Source organism: Anguilla anguilla, chromosome 18, assembly GCF_013347855.1.
Source record: "Anguilla anguilla isolate fAngAng1 chromosome 18, fAngAng1.pri, whole genome shotgun sequence".
Lineage (NCBI taxonomy): Eukaryota > Metazoa > Chordata > Actinopteri > Anguilliformes > Anguillidae > Anguilla > Anguilla anguilla.
In genome coordinates this window covers 8,796,796-8,820,255 of record NC_049218.1, presented here as the reverse complement: position 1 = coordinate 8,820,255, position 23,460 = coordinate 8,796,796, and the positions used below count along the sequence as shown (strand labels likewise).

The 23,460-nt window shown below is 42.7% G+C and overlaps 2 protein-coding genes across 8 annotated transcripts in view; one reads left to right on the top strand and one right to left on the bottom strand.

Moving 5' to 3' along the window:
- rrbp1a (ribosome binding protein 1a) overlaps positions 1–9,708 on the top strand; it is a 57,757-nt gene extending 48,049 nt beyond the window's left edge. For 5 of the 7 annotated variants that reach the window (XM_035400789.1, XM_035400787.1, XM_035400788.1 and 2 more), the window contains 8 exons: positions 439–510; positions 1,167–1,265; positions 2,521–2,601; positions 4,843–4,974; positions 6,027–6,164; positions 7,670–7,750; positions 8,413–8,466; positions 9,170–9,708. In XM_035400789.1, the coding sequence (XP_035256680.1) occupies positions 439–510; positions 1,167–1,265; positions 2,521–2,601; positions 4,843–4,974; positions 6,027–6,164; positions 7,670–7,750; positions 8,413–8,466; positions 9,170–9,208 (696 nt within the window). In that variant the 3' untranslated portion in view covers positions 9,209–9,708. The remainder of the gene's footprint in view (positions 1–438; positions 511–1,166; positions 1,266–2,520; positions 2,602–4,842; positions 4,975–6,026; positions 6,165–7,669; positions 7,751–8,412; positions 8,467–9,169) is intronic. The other 2 variants (XM_035400792.1, XM_035400793.1) reach the window with 2 other exon arrangements.
- Positions 9,709–10,179: 471 nt separating this feature from the next.
- Positions 10,180–18,385, bottom strand: cfl1l (cofilin 1 (non-muscle), like). Its single transcript, XM_035399601.1, has 5 exons — positions 18,185–18,385; positions 18,033–18,099; positions 12,338–12,636; positions 11,233–11,309; positions 10,180–10,831 (listed from the first exon to the last, which is right to left on the bottom strand). The coding sequence occupies exons 2-5, from the start codon at positions 18,033–18,035 to the stop codon at positions 10,722–10,724; spliced, it is 489 nt and encodes a 162-aa protein (XP_035255492.1). The 5' UTR covers positions 18,036–18,099; positions 18,185–18,385; the 3' UTR covers positions 10,180–10,721.
- Between the last annotated feature and the right edge of the window lie 5,075 nt (positions 18,386–23,460).

Sequence of the window (23,460 nt, the reverse complement as noted above, 5' to 3'; positions counted from 1 at the left end):
GCGTCCGGACGGCTGCTGTAATCTTGTGCAGTGAAACTGAGCGCGCTCAGTCCGGACGGCTGCTGTGTTCTTGTGCAGTGAAACTGAGCTCTCTCATTCCGGACGGCTGCTGTGTTCTTGTGCAGTGGAACTGAGCGCGCTCAGTCCAGATGGCTGCTGTGTTCCTGTGCAGAGAAACTGAGCGTGCTCAGTCCGGACGGCTGCTTGTTCTTGTGCAGTGAAACTGAGCGCGCTCAGTCCGGACGACTGCTTGTTCTTGTGCAGTGGAATGGAGCGCGCTCAGTCCGGACGGCTGCTGTGTTCTTGTGTAGTGGAACTGAGCGCGCTCAGTCCAGATGGCTGCTGTGATCTTGTGCAGTGTACAGTAACTGAGCGTGCTCAGTGCGGACGGCCGCGGTGTTTGTTGGGTCTATAGTTGAGCTCTGTGCCTTTGTGCAGGCCATGGAGCAGGTGCTGGCTTTGGAGACGGCCGCAGAGAAGATGAGGCTGGAGAACCGAAGCACAGAGCAGGTGCAGTGGTCGCCGTCAGCATTGCCAAATCTCCCCCCCCCCCTTTTTTTATTTTTTGTTTTAGTGAACTATTTTTGTTTTTTAGAAAAACTGGGGTATCACTTTATTTGGACCAGACATTGCAAGCTCTTAGCTTGCAATATTATTTGTCCAAATAGGCTGTGACAAACAGATTGAAGATGCCACACTTAATTGTGTGCAACCACTGTCCATAATTGTTCCGTGTCTACATCGTGAATGGACATGCTTAATGTAACAGAGTTCTGAACAGCAGCAGATTTGCCACATTTCATGTCAGTGGAGTGTACCTGTCTGTCAGGTAGAAGCCAGAGGGAAGAGGGATTAAAACAGGAAGAACTAGAATTTTAAGTGATGCATTTTTAAAAATGACACACAATCTACCAGCATGGCCTCTGCGATCGACTGGTCGATCACAATCGTCGTATTGGGCACTCCTGATATAGACCGTTGCTGACACACTAAAAGTGGTGGATATATTGACTTGAGATCTGGTGTGTGCGTGTGAGTGTTTTTCATGTTCACCAGAATAAATTCATGATTTAAAATGTTGGAAGTTGCAATGGCGGAAGTGTCAGGCGCAAGCAAACCCCCTCTAAACCCTAACCTCCCCTTCCTGTTCCTCATTTCGCCTACAGCTGAGGGGTCAGGTAATGCTTCTAGAAGCGCAGCTGGAGAAACAGCTGGACACCACCACGCCCTCAGACAGCCCAAATTACCCTGAAGACAAGACAGAGGTACGTCAGGTCTCTAAACCAGCTATCTCAAACGTTCCCAAAAACTCCACCCATTGGTGGCCCACCGTGAAAAAATGGAATTTGCAGCGTGTACATTACATTGGTCGGTACATGTGACAAATGCAGTGTTTAATTTGGTTTGAAAGACTGTGGAATCCACGTGTATCTCCCAACCCACCTCAGCCCCTCCCACAATCCACTTTTGGGTCCCGGAGTTTGGGAGCTGCTGCAGTAGAGGACATTTTATCTTTTTTTTTTTTTTCTGGATTCTTCTGAGCTGTGATTGGTCTGGAGGTATAGGTGTCTCTTCTGATTGGATCTTGCAGCTGATCTGACCATTCTGCAGCACAGCTGCTGCTGAAATGCAACTGCGTGTTGGAACGTGTTCTTTGTGGAAAGTCGTAAATGTCATGGAAACAGCTGGAAGGCCTTGAGTGTTGCGCAGTGGGTTATGGGTTTCCTGCACAGAAGAGGGCAGTATATCACACTTAATAACTTCTGTCATACATGCATTTGCTGTGTCCCCCAGGGCGTAGAGTGGTCCTCTGCAGATGATGTATTCTTTTGTCATTTTATGTTTTCAAGAATTTTTTATTAATTTTTATTATCTTTCAATTGAATAAAAATATGTAATTGTGAGTGGACTGCCCAAGTGTGACAGAATAACGAATAATAGCTATGCATATTGTAAGAAGGCATCAATTTTGCACATACGTAAGTTAACAGGTCATGCTAATTATGTTTTATATATAGCGCTTCTAAAAATTTAGACAGGCATTCACCATTTTTAAGAAGATTCTGATCACATGACATTGGAGTTCAGCCCTGCCACGCAGTGTACCTGAGAGTCTGGAGTTACCACTGCTTACCTGTGAGGGATTCAGACCACACCCATCAGGTGGCCTCCGCTTACCTGTGTCTTTGCTAGAAACGGTTTAACCCTTTAAGGTTAACAGCACAAATATATGATTAGAATGTTCTTAACTGAACATTCTAATGCTGATTAACAATCACTGCTGGTGATTGAAAGCTAGTTCTAGAACACTGACATAGAATTTTGAAAAAGAATTCAAACAAACTTTCAAAGGGGTTTAAGTGCCTTTTGCACCAACTGTAAATACCCTTCTCTCATTTCAAAGGGAAACTTGTGATTAAGAGAAGCTGACCAGGTGATGGGTGTGGTCTGCAGAAAAAGAAAAAAAGAATAATTAAGTTTTTTAAAAAAGAAAAAAGATTTATCCATGCTTACTTTTAGCCGGAAACCTTGTCGAGTGACTCTCAGAGCCAGCAGGAAATGGCCCACTCAGAAGAGAAACTAAGTCAGGAGCTGGCTTTGGTGAGTCAAACCCTGCAGGCTTCCTCCAGTCCTGTAGGGGGCGTCTGAGACTGATGCACAGATTTAGTCATTTAAAGTCAATATTTCAGGCTTTTTTTTTTGACAGAAGGGGGCGTTTAAATGGCAGGAATTTGGGTTTTGTGTGATGCAGCCACAGAATCTTTACACCTATCAGATACTCCACTTTATTCTTGTTTTTTCTTCTTTTTTTTGGCACCCAAAATGGGGCTTAACGTAATATTGGAAAACCACCCTAATTACCTGGAGTCACAGCAACATTCGTGTGTGAACCCCACTGCCGATTTGGGGGAGTGTAGATGCAATACATGGCCAAAAGTATGTGGGCACCTCTTCTGATTAGTGGGTTTGGCTACTTCAGCCACACCCATAGCTGACAGGTGCATGAAATCAAGCATGCAGCAATGCAATCTCCATAGACAAACATTGGCAGTAGAATGGGTAATAAGGAAGAGCTCAGTGACTTTCAACGTGGCAATGTCATAGCGTGACACCTTTCCAATAAGTCAGTTCATCAAATTTCTGCCCTGATAGAGCTGCCCAATCAACCGTAAGTGCTGTTATTGTGAAGTGGAAACGTCTAGGAGCAACCGCCACAAAGTGGTAGGCCACACAAGCTCACAGAACGAAGTAGTCTATCCTTGGTTGCAGTTCCAGACTGCCTCTGGAAGCAACGTCATCACAAGAACTGTTCGTTGGGAGCTTTATGAAATGGGTTTGATGGCCGAGCAGCCGCACGCAAGCCTAAGAGCACCATAAGCAATGCCAAGTGTCGGCAGGAGCGGTATAAGTCCCAGCGCCATTGGACTCTGGAGCGGTGGAAAGGCGTTCTCTGGAGTGATAAATCACGCTGCAGTATCCGGCAGGCTGACTGACAAATTTGGGTTTGCAGAATGCCAGGAGAACGCTACCTGCCCGAATGCATAGTGCCAATTGTAAAGGTTTGGCTTGGCCTCTTAGAAAGGAAAGTTAATGCAACAGCATACAACGACATTCTAGGGAATTGTGTGCTTCCAACTTTGTGGCAACAGTTTGGGGAAGGCCCTCTCCTCCTGTTTCAGCATGACAATGCCCCCGTGCACAACGCAGGGTCCATTAAGAAATGGATTGCTGAGTTTGGTGTGGAAGAACATGACTGGCCTGCACAGAACTGTAACCTCAACGTCATCAAACACATTTGGGATGAATTGGAATACCGACTGCAAGCCAGGCCTCATTGGCTAACACCAGTCCCCAACCTCACTAATTCTCTTGTGGCTGAATGGAAGCGAATCCCCACAGCCATGTTCCAAAATCTAGTGGAAAGCCTTCCCAGACAGAAGAATGGAGGCTACTACTGCAGGAAAAGGGGGGGGGGGGGCAACTCTATATTAATACCTATGGTTTTGGAATGAGATATACAACAAGCACATGTGGGTATGATGTACGGTTATTCACATACTTTTGGCCATGTAGTGTATCAGTGGTTCTCCTCCGAAACACTTGGTGTCACCAGATATTTCTTTTCACATACCAGACTACAACTAGGCTCACATAGAGTGGAGTCAACATTCAGTCAACGGGCGCCCCCCCATCGAGCAGCAGGGGCTGCTATAAAGCAATGGACCCCTAACTGACTGAACCCTCCCATATCTTGGGCGAAGGTATCAGTCACAGTCAGCACAGGCATGGTCAGGATTCGATCCGAGACCATGGGCCTCATCCATGTACCAGAGCGTGGTGCCTTAACCGGATGAGCTCCCCAGTGGCACCCACTCTGTTTTCGTAATGCTGAAAGTTCTATCTCTACTGTTGATGCCAAAACATTCCAGTTTGATGCATCTTTTGAAAATGAATGGAAGGAAATCAGCTACAGTACTGTGGCAAATGGGGGTTCTGTACCAGACCCTCCGGTAGTTGAGACGGCAGGAGCGCAGGAGTGGAGTATCTGGTGGGTGTGATGCAGCCCTGCTCTCATAGGCTGAGGGCTGTGGTGTAGCCCTGCTCTCATAGGCTCGGGGCTGTGGTGTAGCCCTGCTCTCATAGGCTCAGGGCTGTGGTGTAGCCCTGCTTTCATAGGCTCGGGGCTGTGGTGTAGCCCTGCTCTCATAGGCTGAGGGCTGCGGTGTAGCCCTGCTCTCATAGGCTCAGGGCTGTGGTGTAGCCCTGCTCTCATAGGCTCAGAGCCATGGTGTGAGCACGCTCTGTTGGATGAGGTTGTGAGCGGCGGGCTTGGTGTCGCAGGTCAGCGAGCAGCTGAGTGAGGTCACGGAGCAAGTGCAGGAGCAGGTGCAGGAGCAGGAGCAGGAGCAGGAGCTGAGCGACGAGGAGGCCTCAGAGCCACAGAGCGGCCAACTGGAGCCGCAGTCCAGCGAGGTCAGGGCGCCATGCTGCCAACGCCCTGCCAGGGCCTGCTGGGACATATTGGGCACAAATCCCCGTGACAACCACCAAAACTAGGGCGGTCCTACAGTCCTGATTTTGGAAGGCCACCGGGGCGGGGGTCCCACTCTTCTTCAAATTTCAACCCTTGAGTGATTTTTTTTACTCTGTCCCTTATGGGGAACAGTGACCCCTACCTGTTCTCAGAATTTCGTGCCCCTGGTTTAAACCCCCTTTTATCTGTGCCCAAAATCTCCTTAAAGCAGCGGCAGCAGGTGATTGGTGCAAGGCTCTTGTGTGTCTTAACCACTGTTACACCCCTGTTCAGCATGGATACAGGTTCCAGAATCTCACTGCATTTGTGTTGGAATAAGCTGGTGTTTTGTTCACAGCCCCTCTCCTTCTAACCTGTGTACATGCTCTTTACTCATCAGTGTGGTGCAGGAATGAGCATCAGTTCTATCAGATGTATTAAGGGTGTATCTCATGAAGGTGTCGGCTAAGGAAATGAATGGTGTGATATTGGGAATGCTCAGAGCTCATTCTGATTTGAGGCTTGAATGCTCATTCCTCCCACTTTTTCCTTAACCTTGACCAGCCTCAGGTTTTGTCGTACCTCGGTATCCTGTCTGGGGTGATGTCAAAGCTGTGAATTCTGTCAGGGGTTTCCTCCTAACTTTGCATCCTCTGTCCCAACTCTAGTGTCTAACTCTGCATCTTCTTCTGGGGTGAGGTCATAACAGTGAATCTTCTTCCAGGGTTATGTCATCATGACCCTGCGGTCTAGTTCTGGGGTGACATCACAACTCCGCTTCCCTTTCCGGAGTGATGTTGTAACTGTATTTCCATCTGGGGCGATGTCATAACTCTGCACCTTCAACTGGAGTGATGCCATAACTCTGCACCTTCGTCTGGGATGATGTCATAACTCTGCACCTTCGTCTGGGGCGATGTCATAACTCTGCACCTTCGTCTGGGGCGATGTCATAACCGTACCTTCGTCTGGGGTGATGTCATAACTCTGCTCCCTGCCTTATCTGCTCCAGGTTCAGTCCCAGCCGGAACAGTCGACAGAGAAAATGGAGGACGAGGAACCCCCAAGTGAGGGACAAGAGCAGGAGCCGGAGCAGGGGCAGGAGCAGGAGCAGGAGCCAGAGCAGGAGGTCTCGGAGGAGTCTGAACAGGTTAGCGCTACGTGGCTGCTGCACTTTGCATGCTAGTCATTCCTGCTGGGCAGAGCTGCATGAGCGAACACGCTTCTGCCTGTCGCACGTCTCCGCACAGAACCCCCTCCAAACACCCCCCTGCTCCGCATGTGCCGTGAACACACCCCGCCTCCAACCTGGCAACCAGGGTGCCACTTTTTTCTTTTTTTTTTTTTTTCTCTTCTGTTTGATATTTTTTGCGGTCTTTTTGTTTTCCTGGTGTCATTGTTGATGTTAGTAAAAGTTCAAGTCCACCGTGTCAGGGCCGCTAATGTCCCTGAAATTCCATCGATATAAATATTAATGGGCCTGCAGATATCTAGGTTCTAAGAGCGGAACATATTTAATAAATATGTGTGGGGGGAAAAAGTAAAAGAATGAAGGCTAGCTTCTAACTTATCGTGCAGCTTTCAGTTGTGAAACCTATTATGAGGTTGTGTAATTCATGTGGCATAAAGTGCAGCAAAGAGTTTGCTTGGGAGAAATAAAAAAAAATTTTTTTTAAATAATTTTTTTTCTAGTTCTAACAATTGACTTGAATAGCCACATAATGTGAAGCCATAAGTAAGGTATATAGTAGCAGCATTGTTAGATACAACAATTGTTGTATTTACTGTTAATGTGTTTTCTCACTACAACAGAACCAGGTCCTTTAGCTGAACGACTCAGAGTACCACTTGTAAAGGGATATATGGCATTTGCATGCGGTGTTGCAACTGCATTCCTGGTCTATTGTCGGCACGTCCCTCTCTCCCGGGCGGACGTGCCCAGACAGAGCGACTCTGTTCAGTGAACCGCACCTCACAGCACCCCTCTCGCGGAGAGAACGGGGGTGTGGGGCGGGGGGGGGGCAACGGGCTGGGGGGGTGAACGGTGTCGTAGCGTAGCGTAGGCGCGTTCACGCGATGCCTCTCGCTTCGCTGCGCGTTACGCTAAGCGGAGCGACGGAGCGCCGAGCGTGTCCGTTCTTCCACACCCCAAAACGAAGCTGGATTTTTTTTTTTCTTTTTTAAATTTTCTTTCCAATTCAAACCTGTGCGTATGCTCCATGGATACCCCCGCCCCCGTTCTCCGATAGGCCTCCGGTAGGTTATTGTGTAAGATGGATAACTCATCACGCCCTGTCGGTGTGATTGTGGTTTTGAGCAGTAACCACACCCTAATTTTGTGGTCAAAAATAGAGAAGAGATTCTATTGTTGTGCGCGGGCGTGTTGCTAATTGGCTCAGCACGGGGAGGGTGGGGGTGGGCGTGGCCTGGCATTGAAGTGGGCGTGGCCAAGCGGCAGCACTAATGCGGACGTGACGCTGAAGCTCATTCTGCAGGGCGCTGCGGCGGGGAGCGGTGCTGGAGGGAGGGCAGCGATGTGTGTTGTAGTGGTTGTGGGGAGCTGGGTATGTAAACCGGAGTGACCTGGTGAATGTGTAATGGCACGGCGTGCGCTGATGTCGGACCTGCCCCCCCCCCCCCCCCCCCCCCCCGCAGACCCAGCAGGCTGCCCCTGAGCTGCAGGAGCCCCTGGACGACGCCCCGGCCCCCGACACAGCGGCCACCATCTCCGAGCAGGTACAACGCATCGTGCCGCTCAAATGCCGCTCCTTACAGGCCGGCTGGGTGGCTGTGAGCTGCTCCTGTGTGCGGACGGGCCCCACGGCCTGGTGTCTGTGTGCGGACGGGCCCCACAGACTGGTATCTGTGTGTGGATGGGGCCCCACGGTCTTGTATCTGTTAAGGCTCTGTTCGAGTGTGTGGATGGGTCCCACAGGCGCTCAGAGCTGCTCATGCAGTGCAGAAATGGGCGGGAAAAGAGCAGAAATGGCAGTTATTACAGTAGTATGGCGACCGATGGCGTCATTAAGGCTAGCCTACATCATGCCACAGTAAGCTCCAGAGGGAGCTCCAGAGAGTGATTTCATGAATGAATAATAATATTAGGGCTTTATTGCAGAGGCCAGGGTACTATTCTGAATGAAGGCAGTTTTTCTAAATTTGGTCACGCAACGCTGGCCTAGTTCCTCTGCTTAATCGGCAAGTTGTGCTGTATGTTAAACCAGAAAGTGGCTTTTTTTTTTTTTTTTTTTTTTTACAGATTTGAGAGGATTTTAAACTGATGCTTGCTTTTTGCTGCTTTTGCCCTGGCCCTGCAGACCGCCTTCACCCTGAATGGTTGTTTTTTGGGTTACGGGGCCAAATGGTGATTTATTTATTTGTTTATTTTCCTGCTCTAGGAGGAACTCACCAAAGAGGAGGATCAGACTCCACTGGACCAGCTGCAGGGAAAGGTACTTTAAGTCCATAGGTGTTCAAATGAAATCAGAATCTGCTCAGATCGCTGTTCTGGCATGCAGATGATCTGCCAATCAGTAACAACCAGCAAGGTTGTTTGGGTCAGTGAATCCTCAGACTTAATCTGTGCACTGTAGTAACGGTACCCTTCTGTTTCCAACACACCAATGCCTCCACTGTCTGGTGACTTGAATCCCGCCCTCCCATGGTGCAATGCAAACATATCCCTAGTGCCTGCACCACACTCTCTCTGGAAAGGGGTTCGCTTCCGCATTGGTTCATAGCTTAATAGTATTGGGTGAGAAGAGCAAGGAGGTTCAGTACCTGCTAAAACTGCTGGCTATCTGTTTTTAAACGATGGCAAAGAAATACTGTTGAGGATTGTGCCTAATGATTTGTGTTTTTTTTTTTTTGGTGGGTGCAAATTGTTGATATATTGGCCTGATACCACAGGCTGTACTGTAAGTTCAGCAGCTGGTCAGTAATTTAGTCCGTGTGTAATATAAGTAGATGGAATTCCCAGGTAGCACTGTAGTATAGTGTTTTGGGAACAGTGTTTGCAGTTGAGGGGGTTGCAGGTTTCAATTCCTGGCAGGTTACTGCCTTGTACCTTTGAGCAAAGTAAACTGGGTATTGTAAAACACTGGCAGACTATTTGAAGGTTTTTCTTTCTTTTCTGTTTCTTTCTCTATTTCTTAGGGTGAATCTGAGGAATTGACAGAAGGGACTTCTGTTTGAGCCAGAAGGGACGCTACACAACTTGCCAAAATGCCTTCCAATTACTATAGTTATGCATTCGTGAATATATAAAAACCTTATTGTACTGTAGTTAATTTCAAAACATTTTTAAGGAAAACAAATTTTAAGAAATATGAGCATTTCATTTTAAGAGGGTGTTGGGCTAATCTGCTCTGTGGATGTTCTGTGCCATGTTGAAACATACATTTGAAATGTACATTCCGTTACAGAGCTCCTGGCTGTGTCAGAATATGGCCAGTGTGCCAAGCCATTCCAACAGCGATGGATCAGTGTTAAGAAAAGGGAAAGAGTATGTACGTTAAAAGTACATCACCAAGTGCAATTACAGTTTTCCTTTAGTGTGTCTTTTGTCAGGTTGAGGTTGAAAAGGTAGGAACATTTTATGGTACACATGCAGAACAAATACTGCTGGCTACTTTCTGTGGCTGGCTATCAACACAAATGTGTTAATTTGATAAATAAACTACAATGTAGCTACACCCTGTCCTTTTTTGTTATTTATTTGAATCGTATTATTTAATGCTAAGAATGCTGCCTGTGGTAAGTTTTGAAATGGGAGTAGAGTGTGAGTGTAACGAGCTTGGTACCAAAGATGGTACATTTGTGCTGCACCACTGTTTTCAAGAAGTCCTCTCTTGGCTTTTTTACCTTGGGCGGTTACGTTTTAATGTCTGTGCATTTAGTCATTTTAATTTACCTACACCTTTAACGGGGTTTTGCCCGATTTGTCTTTGCAGTAACATTCATTTATCAAATATAAACACTTTAACGGAATACTATAAAATCTTTCAAAATGTTATCCTGCCCAGTTTCCAAACAGTATAATTGCTGGAAATGATAATAATTATTTTGGGTGTGTTATGAGCAGTGGGTGTGTTTTTAAGTACTGGTAGTTGCAATATAAAATCACATAAAATCACCAATACAAATGAGCCAAGATGGACGGCAGGTTTCCTTGGATGGCTTTATTTATTAATAGAAGGGGCAGGAATGTAACAATTTTCTCACAACTGGATATCTTCTTACACTGGCACACATTTACAAAAAGCAAGGTTGTGGTGATGTCATCTGGTCAGCTCTGGAGAAACCAATTTGCGATGGAGGAGAAACAAAATTAAACCGATTCATAGCAGTGGCAAAGGATAGCAATCTGGGGGCATGACCAAACTCTGTGGTGGACTGAAGTATAGCTGCCATCTGCATGTATTGTATTTATGCAAGAGAGCTTAACCAATGGGAACACAAAAGCATGCTGACCGTTTTCAGGAAAATGCATCTATTCATCAAAAAAAAAAAAAAAATTCAATACTATCCATCCAGATCACAAGACTTTAATTGTATGTTGACAATTTTCCCCGACATTGTACCATCCAAAGCAGCTAGTAGCAAAAGCGAGAAAAAGCCAACGCAGGCCGGTATATTTGTGATTGTCCTGTTCGTGCTGCTGAGGTGCAGTGGTGCCTCCAGGGATTCGGCCTACTGCACGTGCGCTTTAGACGGGCTTCCCTTCCAGCTGCACCACACGACCTTTTCCTAACTTATCGAGCACACCGTCGGAGGTTTTGTCTCCTGAATCGTTCATCTGCAAATGATGCTTGATGCCTGTGGGGGGGAAACAAGTCGTCAGACCCGGGGATTCACTGTTCAGTGCAAGATATGTTCCACTTTAGTTTTGACTGACTGAATACTTGTGACGACGGATTGTGCAGGCTTTATCCAGTGGTGTGCGGCTTCCAGTGCCCCCCATAATATTTGGGAATAAAATTGTGGAGCACAGGACCAAATCAAGAGAATATGTATATGCATATATATATGTATGCGTGTGTATGTATGTATATATATATATATATATAGTATTTGTCCCTAACACTATGGGAGGGCAATGTAGGTTTAGTCTGAACAATATAGCTTTGCTTCAGTGACAGCGTGTAAAACAAATGTGTGAGAGTCTGATAAATGTAAAAGCTGGTTTGAAGATGGACAGAAAAGCTTGAGGTCCTTACTAGGAAATCTCCCCTTCACTCCGTTCGTTGAGGCGCCGTAAATCATTTTGTCCCTGAGGGAAGCATCGTCAGGGCACCTGGAACACGCACGCACACACACACAGAGGAATGGTCAGCCTTGCAATGTGATGCAGTGGTATAAGACTCCCTTCTAACTCAGGGCTGTTATACCCTTTGATCAAGGTATTAAGCTCACAGTACTTCTGTAGCATCCGGCTGTGCAAATGAATAAAAACGTAAACCAGTAGATAATGGCCGGGAACTATAGATTTTTTTTTTTCTTCTCCTGTGTCTGCGGTGTTTGAGATTTATTCTGCAAATGTGTAAACAAAGATTCCTTGTTAAAAATCATTTACAGCTATTTACCTACTACTTTATGCTGATTTGCTTTATGCAGACATAGACCTGGACACAGTCACAGTATTTGAATTTACTTTTTTTACAGAAGCAATGCTGGTTAAGTACCTTGCACAAGGGTACAACAGCAGTGTCCTACCTGGGCATCAAACTTGTGACCTTCAGGTTACAAGACCAGTTCCTTACCCATTATACCACACTGCCACCCAGTTATTACTCATGCTGCCTCTATTTTTGCAGTCTTTGTTGTCAGTTACTGAGTGTTGAGACGGGCACTGTCTGGATTCTACACCAGAGCAGTGCTTTAACAGGATTAGCCACCCAGCAGCCATGGCAGTTAAGTAAAAGTGCTTCCTTCTCAAACTGTTAAAAGGTTTAATTAAATAATTTAAGATACATCGTAGATAGGATTGTTTTGTTGTTAAAAGCCTTTCAGGTTTTTTTTCTGTGTTTTTAGTTTAATTCCCCAAGGGATAACTATCGGTGGACTCCTTTGAATAGGACCGAATCAATCTGTCTCACTAATTCCTCCAACTGTGATAATCAGCACAAATGTGGCGACTCCCGCAGGGGTAAAATGTGTACATTAGCAATACTTCAACTCTTAAGATGCTGTTGAAATTCTGCCCATGCAAAGCCCTGAGAATTTTATCCCCCCCCCCCCCCCCCCCCAACAAAACATTGTGCTCTTCGATACAACAAAAACATTAAGCTACAGCATTTGAGATGCAGAGAAGGAGAGGCATACCAGCTAATGAACACCAGTTCCTCCTTGCCGCTGCAGTCTTTGGTCTCGTAGAAGCAGTCGTACACGGCATAGCAACACTGTTCTTTCTTGAATAGCTTCATGACCTCTTTGAAGACATCGTCACTGTCCTTAAAGTCCTTCAGGTATTTGGTGTTCTCCTCGTCCACGATGATGGAATCTTTTTTATCGTTGAGGCGCATTATGACTACCTTCAGTCGGTCTTCTTTGGCGCCTTTGGAAGGCATCAGCATCTTCTGGACGTATTCGTCCACAGATTCGTGGACTTTGACTCCGGAGGACTGTCGAACACAAGAATCATAACAATAACAATCGTCCAATGACCATCATCGTACTCATCATTATCACTGTAACAACAATCATCAGAATAAAAGAGCAATACCAACAACAACCGCCTGCAGGTATATGGGACCTTTCATCTTGAAATTTCAACGTGCTTCATAGTCACTTTGAACTCACTTTACATGGTGACTTACCTCAGCCACCAACAATGTGTAGCCCCACCTGAGTGATGCACTGCAGCCATTTTAATATTTTTTACCTGTACCAGGTAAACGAGCTGAGAGCATACATACTCTGTTTTGCAGTGATGGCCTGGGGCAGGGGTTTAACCTTTTTTGATTCAGGGACCCCCACCATAAGATATAAAAGGCTTATATTTAAAAATAGGTTTTACATTTTGAAATATTTCCTCAAATATATACGTTGGACACTTTACTGTACCTGCACAGCCCCTCTGACAGTTTCCTGAACAAAGTGCTGCCGTGTTCAGTTAAAACACCATTTACAGCATATTTTCAACTACAACTAAGTTCACCCAGCACATTTGGAGCCAAATATCCATTTAAAAAAAACAATGTTCCAGAATTTTTGAAGAAAACGTTAAAATGGCAAACGCAACAAAAGACAAAAGTGATGATAGCTCAGTATCGGTTAGCTTCTTGGCCAGGGCTGTTTTGGAAAACAGATTTCTTTTTCTCCAGAATACCTATAAAAAATTAAATAAATAAAATAAAATAAACCAAGAAAGGACCAAATTAATTTTTAGCTACTCAAAGAACGTACTCTGACCCAAAGCTAAAATAAGAAAAGAACTATCCGTACTGTAGCTCCTGGCAGTTCATCGGCACTCCCTGGGTTAATTCGTTCGGTTGCATTAGTGTGCTGTCGCTGTCACATAATCAAGGCACCAAAACCTGTTATACAAGACTGGTCTGGATTGTCTACAATCTGGCCTCGAGCAACTGATCATGTGTCAGTTTGCAATTTCCATGCAAAGTGGCCAGAATCGAGGCTCGTAGACTGATCCCTCTTCCGTTGTTTCATGCTTTACAATGAAATGTACTTGCATAAATACTTTTTTTTTTTTTAAATGTGGGCCAGACTGTTTGGAGAGAGAAAAAAAAGGTGCATGCAGGGCTGTATTTATAAAGCAATCTATGAATGTGTAATGTATCCATCTGTATAAACACAATTGACGTCAAATATTTTACTTATTAAAATATGCATAGCTATTACGTCAATGATCGGTGGAAAGCCGACAGTGTGCAGGTGGAGACGTGGACATTGTCACAAGATTTCATAAATATGGATAATAACTTGTGGCCCTTTAAACATAAGTTAAGTCCATGGTGGTCAGATATGCCAAAGAGTTCTGGATTATTCCCAAGAGAACTGGGCACAGGGTCTGGAAATTAGCTTTAGAAACCGTACGTACATCTATTAAGTGTTTTTAAGAATTAAACAGTGGCCTGTATTCAATTGACATTTGCTCTGAACTTTGACTTATCTGCAGACACAAGCATTGCACTTCCTCACAAGCTCAGTTTGATGACTTTTGTTCTAGCCATTATAATTATTTTAATTGTTAAGAAGAAATGTTGATTGAATCCCTGTCAAAGTGAACTTACACTTTCCCCAACTCATAAATCTGAAGGAAAAAAAATATCTAAAGGTAAATGAGTTCCAGTGGTGCTATTGGAGTTATGTTAAACGAACAGGATGACCATAGCCATCGCACGCACACTAAATGTCCTGCACCAGAACAGCCTGACAAATGTGCCCTGCACATTGCTGTACTGTGTAATATGTAAACATAAAACAGATATTTTGTGCAAAGCAAAGTGCAGGTGTGGGGGAGGGGTAAATAACAGTGCTTCTGCAGTACTGCAAAGTTGCACAGCTATCTGGACACACTGGAACTGTGATCATCTGCACTGTCAATCTCCTGTACAGCCGCAGTGTCTGCAGGTTTAACTCCAGTCCTGGAGTGCTGCAGTGTCTGCAGGTTTAACTCCAGTCCTGGAGGGCTGCAGTGTCTTCACATTTAACTTCAATCCTGGAGGGCTGCAGTGTCTGCAGGTTTAACTCCAGTCCTGGGTGGCTGCAGTGTCTGCAGGTTTAACTCAGGTCCTGGAGGGCCGCAGCGTCTGCAGGTTTAACTCCAGTCCTGGAGAGCCGCAGCGTCTGCAGGTTTACCTCCAGTCCAGGAGGGCCACAGTGTCAGCAGGTGTAACTCCAGTTCAGGGGGGCCACAGTGTCTGTAGATTTAACTCCAGTCCTGGAGGGCCGCAGTGTTTGCAGGTTTAACTCCTCTCCTGGGGGGCTGGTTTTTGTGCTTTACTTTCATGAACAGTCAATTAAGGCCTTGGAAATGATACGCATGGAGTCTATCCATCCATCCATCCATTATCTATACCCGCTTATCCTGAGCAGGGTCACAGGGGGTGCTGGAGCCTATCCCGGCATGCATTGGGCGAGAGGCAGGAATACACCCTGGACAGGCCGCCAATCTATCGCAGGGCGCACACACCATTCACTCAGACACTTATACCTATGGGCAATTTAGAGTCTCCAATTAGCCTGACCTGCATGTCTTTGGACTGTGGGAGGAAACGGGAGTGCCCGGAGGAATCCCACGCGGACACGGGGAGAACATGCGAAATCCACACAGAAAGGCCCCAAGCCGAGATTCAAACCCACAACCCACTGCACCACCGTGCCGCCCCGCATGGAGTCTGGCCAAACTTAAGTTAAGCAATTGTGTGCTGAAACACACCAAACAACAAAAAAGCAGACACTGCAGCCCTCCAGCACAGGGGTTCGGGATCTCCTATCCGGAGCTCAATTCAGCTTACTGGCAGCCGTTTCAGATCAATCATAAGTAACCTTGATTGCATGACTTGAGAAATTTCTTAAAATGTACCATCTAAAATTTGTCCTAAAACATTAGTGCCATTGTAGTTTGAAGTAAAACTATTTTTTATTGAATCAATATCCTAAAATATAGAATAAAAAATTCAATTATCCATAATACTTCCCCAACTAAACCTCTACCGGCGCTGCGCTCCCAGAATGCAACATTCCTTAGTCTGTGCACTTTCCAGCAGCACCATTTCACAAACACATTTAGCTGTGACTCAGCACTGCTTAGCATTGCACCACTCTGCTTTTTAGCCCGTTTCGGTTGATGTTATCTATCATCCCGTGCATGACGTGTTCATGCAGCACCGAGCTAACGTACGCATCCTATAACACCTCGATGGGTGTTGGTCCATACGAGGTGACCTTCAAAATGTCTGGCATTCGGAGGACCAAGAGGATCAATTGGACAAAATCTCTCTCTCTCTCTGGTGATGTGTACAGTCTGGTGAGCCAAAGATTTTTTTCAGCATTTCTTTCGAAACTAACAGTAATCAGCTGGAATTTCACTGGGGTATAAATGGTTATAGTTGGCCTATTACAAATAAAGAATTTGAACCAGATCTAGTGTGACTGCAGACAGAACTGTGCCGATTAGATACTTAACAAACCAAAGTGTTGGGTCAGTCTGAACACTGATACTCTTCCCTTGGGCAGCTGAACAGGCTGCCTCATTTTGGCTCCCCCCTTCTACCGTGTGGACATTGAGGCTTTTTTTGCCACAAAACTACTGCACACTTTTCACAGGCTTCTGTTCCCATAGTCATAGTAAAATCACCACGATCTCATGCAGATTTGCAAATCTGCTAATGATTCTACCATATATAAACTGTTACAAATATGCAAAATGCCCGACATACTGGAGAAAAACTGTATGTGGTGCTCTTACTTAAGATATGCCTTTCTATCTGTTTATTTCTATTTACCCTTCAAGCAACAGAATCATTAGAGAGAGTCCGTTCTGTATTATGGTAGGGCCAAAACCATTTTACATTTTGGCATCTCTGGATGAAATTCCTAAGTTGGTTACATTTAGTGATATTCAAAGATAACACTTTTAAAAAATGATTCATTTCAAATCATGCTGGTTTAAAGATATACCTGCTGTCTCATCGTTAAAATTTATTTATTGATTTTTTTGGTCTGGTCTTTCTAAAGATATTTGCCACCTGCACTTGAATGTTTATGCAAACTAACCAGCATATTGCTACTGATTTATGGTATTTTGTTATATGTAATCTGTAATATAGGGCAAATCCATAAAAGTGAACTCTCTATCAAAGTGTCAGGGGTGTGTCAGGGTGCTGTGTTGCGCTTGTCTATAAGGGCAGTGGTTCACGTCTGAAAATGCAATCTGAGGATCAAAAATGACCAGGAAAGCCATCTCACAAGCCACAAGCCTCAGGTAATGCTTCAGCTGGCCTGATTAGTTTCCTCTGCATTCCAGCTGTGTTGGAACAAGTCCTCTCTGGCAGTTACCTGTTTCAGATCACTCATAAGTAACCTTGCTTGCAAGGCTTTGGAAATCTTTTCTCCACATGTATAAAATGTGCTATATATTTGTGTGAAAACATTATCGTGCAGTTGTAGTTTGAAGAAGTAAAACTATTTTCATTGAACCGGTTAAATAAAATGATCCACAATGGTGCTAAGAACTGGGAAAACAAATTCATTGTCCTGTAAAAATGTGTCTGTACAGGTTCGGTAAGTGGGTGTGGACCACACAGTGAGCAGTCGACAAATTCGATTATATTAAATATACATTTACGCACGAAAGGTTTTAGGCGCATACATACCCATTAAGTATGTCGTCACGTTAACATTTTACAAAGTGATAAATACACCATATATTCCACAGTCGATGGGTTAGGCTATGCGTGAATTTAAAAAAAAAAAAACGAACTGACTTTTTGTTTAAGCTGTGCAGAATACATCACATATGAGCACTTTCAGACAACTGTTGCCACAAGTTCAGTATCACGTCGGGACATACGGAACCCTGAGTTTGACTGCATATTATGTCTAAAATATTTTGTAGAGGCTCTGGGTGGGGTAGCTCAAATTGATACTCCGTGTCTTACTGGAAACAATGTTAAAGCTGTGGTTTATTCATTGATGGAACGGTCTAATTAGATAATTCTAGAGGCATAAAATGGTCCGCAAAACTATGGTTATGAAAGGACCTCCAACTCTACTTAACATTTACAAAAACTTTACCCACCTGCGCATAGACACTGGGCAGGTTTTTATTTCGGAATCCCTTTAGTTAGATGTATTTATAAGACTTAATCACAAGTAATTGCTCATATATTGTATCAATTAACTGCAAAGCGGTGCAAAGTTATTTTCCATATGGACATCAGCTGCTACAAATTAAGCCATCACGACCGTAACTAATCAAAATACAGATTAGCCACAACTACTTGTTATTCACAGGAATCTGTAGCCAAAAAACGAATTTACTTAGGAAACTCACCATTGTTCTTCAGTTGAGGTTGGAGATCAGGAGGAGATTGGAGAGGACTGGTGGTCTGCTGCGCTCGCTGTATCGGAAAGAAAGCCGTCCAACTATTAGTATCTAGTCGAAGAAATAGGAGTGGCACTAACCCACCTCCGCTGTCTCGATACCTCTTTTCTCTTCCTCAAACTTTTACCCCAGGGCGCGTTCAGTTTCCGCGTCTCTTAAAAACAGTTTGTTGTTGTATAATCAGTTCGTAAACTTTCGACAACGTAGATATCGGATAATAATGATTTTTTATTTATAAAATTGGCCACGCAAATGGCAAATATTAATATTTATAAAATAAAATCTATTTCTGCAGGTGGAAAAGAGACACAGGTAGGCTACTGTAGCAATGAACCAATGAGAACCGACGGTTTAAAATGGCCCCCTTTTATGGAAACTAAAGTATTCGCAAGGTGTTACCTGGCAGTACCGCCTTATTTGGTAAGACGTTTGGCGAGACGGAGAAGGTGTGTTTCAGAAATATATACACTACCGTTCAAATGTTTGAAATCACTGAGACATTTATTTTTTTTTCAAGAAATTGATACTTTTATTCACCAAGGTTTCATTACATTGATAAAAAAGAACAGCCTGGACATTGATCATGTTACAAGTTACTATTACTCTTTGAAATAACTGTTTTTGTTGCTTTTTTTTTTTTTTTTTTTTTTTTAATTTAATTTAATTCAGTCTTGATAGAAGACTCTTGTAAATGAAAGTTTAGAGAGTACTGTTCAATGAAGCTCCCATCTGAGGACCTGTGAGGTGTCTCTCAAACTAGAGACTCTGATGAACTTGTCCTCTTACACAGTTGTGCATCTGGGCCTTCCACTTCTCTTTCTCTCCTAGGTAGATTCAGTTTGCTCTCTTCTTTCAAGACAGTAGTGCACACCCTTGTATGAAATCTTCAGTTTCTCACGTATGGAATAGCCTTCATCTCTCAAAAGAATAATTGTCTGATGAGCTCCTGAAGAGGCTGCTTCTATTTTTTTAAACCAAAATTTAACTTTAGAAATGCCACTGTGCTAGATAACTGTAGCAACTGAAATAAAGATATTTTAGCTTAAACAGCACAATTGTTTTCAGCTTGCACTATAATGGGAGTGTTTTTTCTAGTACCAAATTAGCACATTAGTATGAATACTTAAGGATGAGGTAACACAATGTGCTATCAGTATACTGGAGTAATGACTGCTGAAAATCGGGCTTTGCAAACATATGTAAACATGAGTATATATATATATATTATATATATATATATATATATATATATGCGCATTATGATTACCGCATTTGCATTTACCTCCAAAATGTATCAAAAATTGAATTGGCGCGCAGTTTGTTTTTTCGTGACGTCTGTATTCAATCTACAAAGATAATAAGGGAAAATAATCAATATATAGTATGAATATTAATATTGCAAGTAATCAATGACTGACAATAGAATCATTTAAAAAAAAATCTGTATCTTATTTCTTTATGACTTTCTATCTTTCTGTCAGTAATTTTCATTAGCATAAATTACGATAATTCCAATTAGTTTGAATAGCCTCTGAAACTAACGTAAGTCAAAAATGTTTTTTTTCACAGAGGTACACGTTTATATGACTAGTCTAGACAAGTACGTGAGTGACGTGGCCTATACTTTTGTGTAGAGCGGCGAGAATAAAACACTAGTGTAACTTTGTGGAAAACCGAAACATATGTGAATGATTAATCAACGCTCCTAAACGGGAAAATAGGTGAGTAAACGCTCCGCCTCATTTTATAAAGGTGGATAAACGGCCCTTCGCGCGTTTACCCTCCACTACAGCCATGATTATTAACCCTGAAGGTTCTCGGAAACCCCTGTAGAGATCCAAAATTTTATATCTTCCTTGAAATTATAATTGGTGTTCCTTTCAGTGCTCTTCTTCGTGTAAAACATTTGCAAACTCATTGCATTTCATAAGCAAACTATAATGTAATTACACGTTGTCCTTTTTTAAAATTTATTTTGGTTGCACTGGTTAACGCAAAGAGGCAAAAGATAGGGCGGATGTGTAGTATAATGGGTAAGGAACCGAAAGGTCATAGGTTCGATTCCCTGGAAGGACACTGCCGTTGTACCCTTGAATAAGGTACTTAACCTGCATTACTTCAGTATATATCCAGCTGTACAAGTGGATGCAATGCTATGTAAGAGTTATGTAAGTCGCTCTGGATAAGAGCGTCTGCTGAATGCCTGTAATGTAATGTAAAATAGCCTGCAGAGATGGAAAGTTATGCAATCAGAATATATTTTATGTGATTTGGTTGTGGGACTTAATATCATGCAAAAAATCATAACTTGAACTTTTCACCAAAGATGACAGTTATGCTACACCATGGTTTGCCTGGGATTTCTCCTTAAATGGCTAAGTTCTGTCAAGTTTCAATTTCTATCCATTTGCTCGTTTAAGACATATGCTAATGACAATAAAATTTGTATATGCTTATTTTTTCTGTGTATTTAAAATTTTTAGCACGATATTCATAATACTTTAAAGGGACTAATATATCCAGCTCTTCATGTTTAGCATCTTTGTTGTTATGAATGCCTGCAGTAGTACAATGCTTTCTTGTGAATGCTTTGTCAGATTTTCAGGAATTTTGTAAAAAATAAAAGAAAAGGCATGCCTGCTTAAGGGAGTGTAAATTAGTATATGGGGCACGTCCCACCAAGGCGTAACTTGGCTGGATGGCATACCTGCCATCCAAATGTTGAAACGCAACAATTCCAATCCTGGTGGTGCTGGTTTCACAGAAACCTTTCAATTAGCAAGTGATTTACCCCTGGAATACCAGGATAGGTCACCACTCACCCAGCTGCTCTGTCTGAGACCAAGACTTTGGGAAGACCTCCGATGGTTTAGTGAACTTTGAGTTAACATCTGATCTGTGTCTCAACTCAATACAAATCAGGTGATCATTGTCTCTCGACTCCTTAAATCCTAAGTCACTGATAGGGCAAGCATGTCCTTTGGAATTTTGTTTTGAGTTCTTGATGTAGAAATTCAAATATCCAAATATTGAATGCTAAAACATGCATAATTTGCCTTTTTTTTGTTTTTTGCTGCCCACATATTGCCATTCCTCAAGAGTGTGGGGAGATTGGTTCCACTGCAGAATAATAAAGGTGGAGCACATGTTAAATATACATATTATTATGTCTTATGTTTGGTAATATATTTTAAGTTCATCTCAGATTTCATCACAAATATTGAGCTTATCAATTTCTGAGCCAACAAAGACACTCAGGCGCGTATGCAAAGTTTGATGCAGGCCTGATTCACATTGGTTTAATGCACACATCTACATATGCATACTAGCGCATGCACATACAAACATACTCGCTCTCAAATAAATCATTCTCTAAATAGGTGCTTTACACTTTCCATGTTTCAAGTTGACATCTTTTACCAAAATATTATTGTATTCATAAATGCTCAGGTATATCCTCTCTAATTACAAAAATTCCACACTTCAGGAGTACTTAAAACAGATTACATGTTTTTGCTACGGAGTACATGTTTTGAAGGTTAGTCTGGTTTTTCAGTCACATTTTGTGGAAGGTGCATTCTTGAACAAGTTGTGTCAAGATGGCCGCCAACAAGACTGCATAATACTAATCCTGATACTTCTCTATCCCAGCAGCCAGAAAACTACACCTATTCCGAGACGGTTCAGTCTTCAGCAGGTAGGATGAATTCCTTTCGTTACGGCCTCTGAGTCATGGAGGAAGTTCTTATTCAGTTGTTCTAGAACACGGCACTGGTTGGACCTGTTTGCAGCAGACCTGGTTAAATACCTACATTAAATACTTTAACTCTTTAGGCGCTGTCAAGATTTGAAAACCTCCATGCTTCTGGCAAAAAAAAAAAAAAACTGTATGAAAGAATAATATTATTCTGAAAACATATATTTTAAAGATTTAATGATACATAAGGGGAAATCAGTCAAGATAAAATCTAAAAAAGGCAATTACAAACAATATAATAACAAAACATATGAATACATGGAATAGATATTGAAAACTAGAAAGTTAATCAAACCTTAAAAAAGTTTTTTTTATTTTTTTTAAGTTGATGTTTTGTTACCAGGGCTGAGATATAATGTATATGAATGTTGGTGAAAAATGTTTCTGTGAAACCTGTCAGTAACCTGCAAGAATATTACTTCATATTGTATTTGCTTGGAGTGATTATTAGTTTTAGCCTCGTATTTATTTTGTGTGATGATTTTTATCATGTTGTTTCATGTGTTTTTTTGTTGGCGGTAAACAAAATTTCCGCTGAACATACACCAAGACTACAGCAGATTATACTGAGCTTGCGCATGTATATTACAAACCTAAACTGACCTTCTGATTCACATATTTACATTCAACCTACAGTATGCAACACGAGCCTTTCGTTGATGAGCCATTTTATTACACAGTATATGCAAAGTTGTGGTTTTTGGCAAAGCAAACTTTGTTCAGGAGAAAAATAGAATCACAGACACAAAGGAGTGACACCTCCAAAGTTTCCTTTGATTTTATTTAGATCTAAATTGGTCACTGATCTAAACGAACAAACAGCAAACATAATAGACACCATCAGCTAAGTTCCACCATCCTTGAACTCTTTAATGATCAATTTATTACTACAATACCCATATCCCACATTTCTGACGTTGACTATGCAATTTTTAGTGTGAACAAAAAAAAATTCATTTTTGGTCTGAGAATGCTCAGGTGATTTTGTGTATTTGCGTGCAAGCTTTCAGACACTTAACTTCAACCTTAAGGCTCGAAACAGATTTGTTTTTTAAGTCCAATATTTTTGAACAGCTTTCAATACAATTTGATTTCAAATGCACGTTTACAAGTGGACAGATTGGATTTTAGCATTTAGGCAAGCTACAATTTTCTTATTTGTTTAACTAGATAATTTTACAAGTCAGCACTGTTTTGTAGGGATTGATGAAAAATATTTGAGAAGGCAAAAAAAAAAATCTGATTTGACCTGTCCAACACAAATTGCATATCCAGGTATTGGACTGGGATTTAGAATCGCATGCAAAGGTGGTCCTACTTATATTATTATTTAATTATATTATCTGGATTCCTGGCAATTATTTTCTGTCTAGACGTCAATGAAAAATTCAGATTCACATTCGATATGTGGGGGAAAGAAAATCAGAATTGAGCCACTTCAAGTTCCCTGTCTAAATTAAAGCTTAGAGAATACATGGATGATATCTCAGCGCCTGGCTATACAGAGAGATCTTGTGACTATGGTATCTCTGAACCAATCAGATGCATCCAGCATGGTGGTATTTAAATGTACCTTGTTACCTGCATTAGGAGAGGAGTACCTTGTGTCTGTTTAAAGTT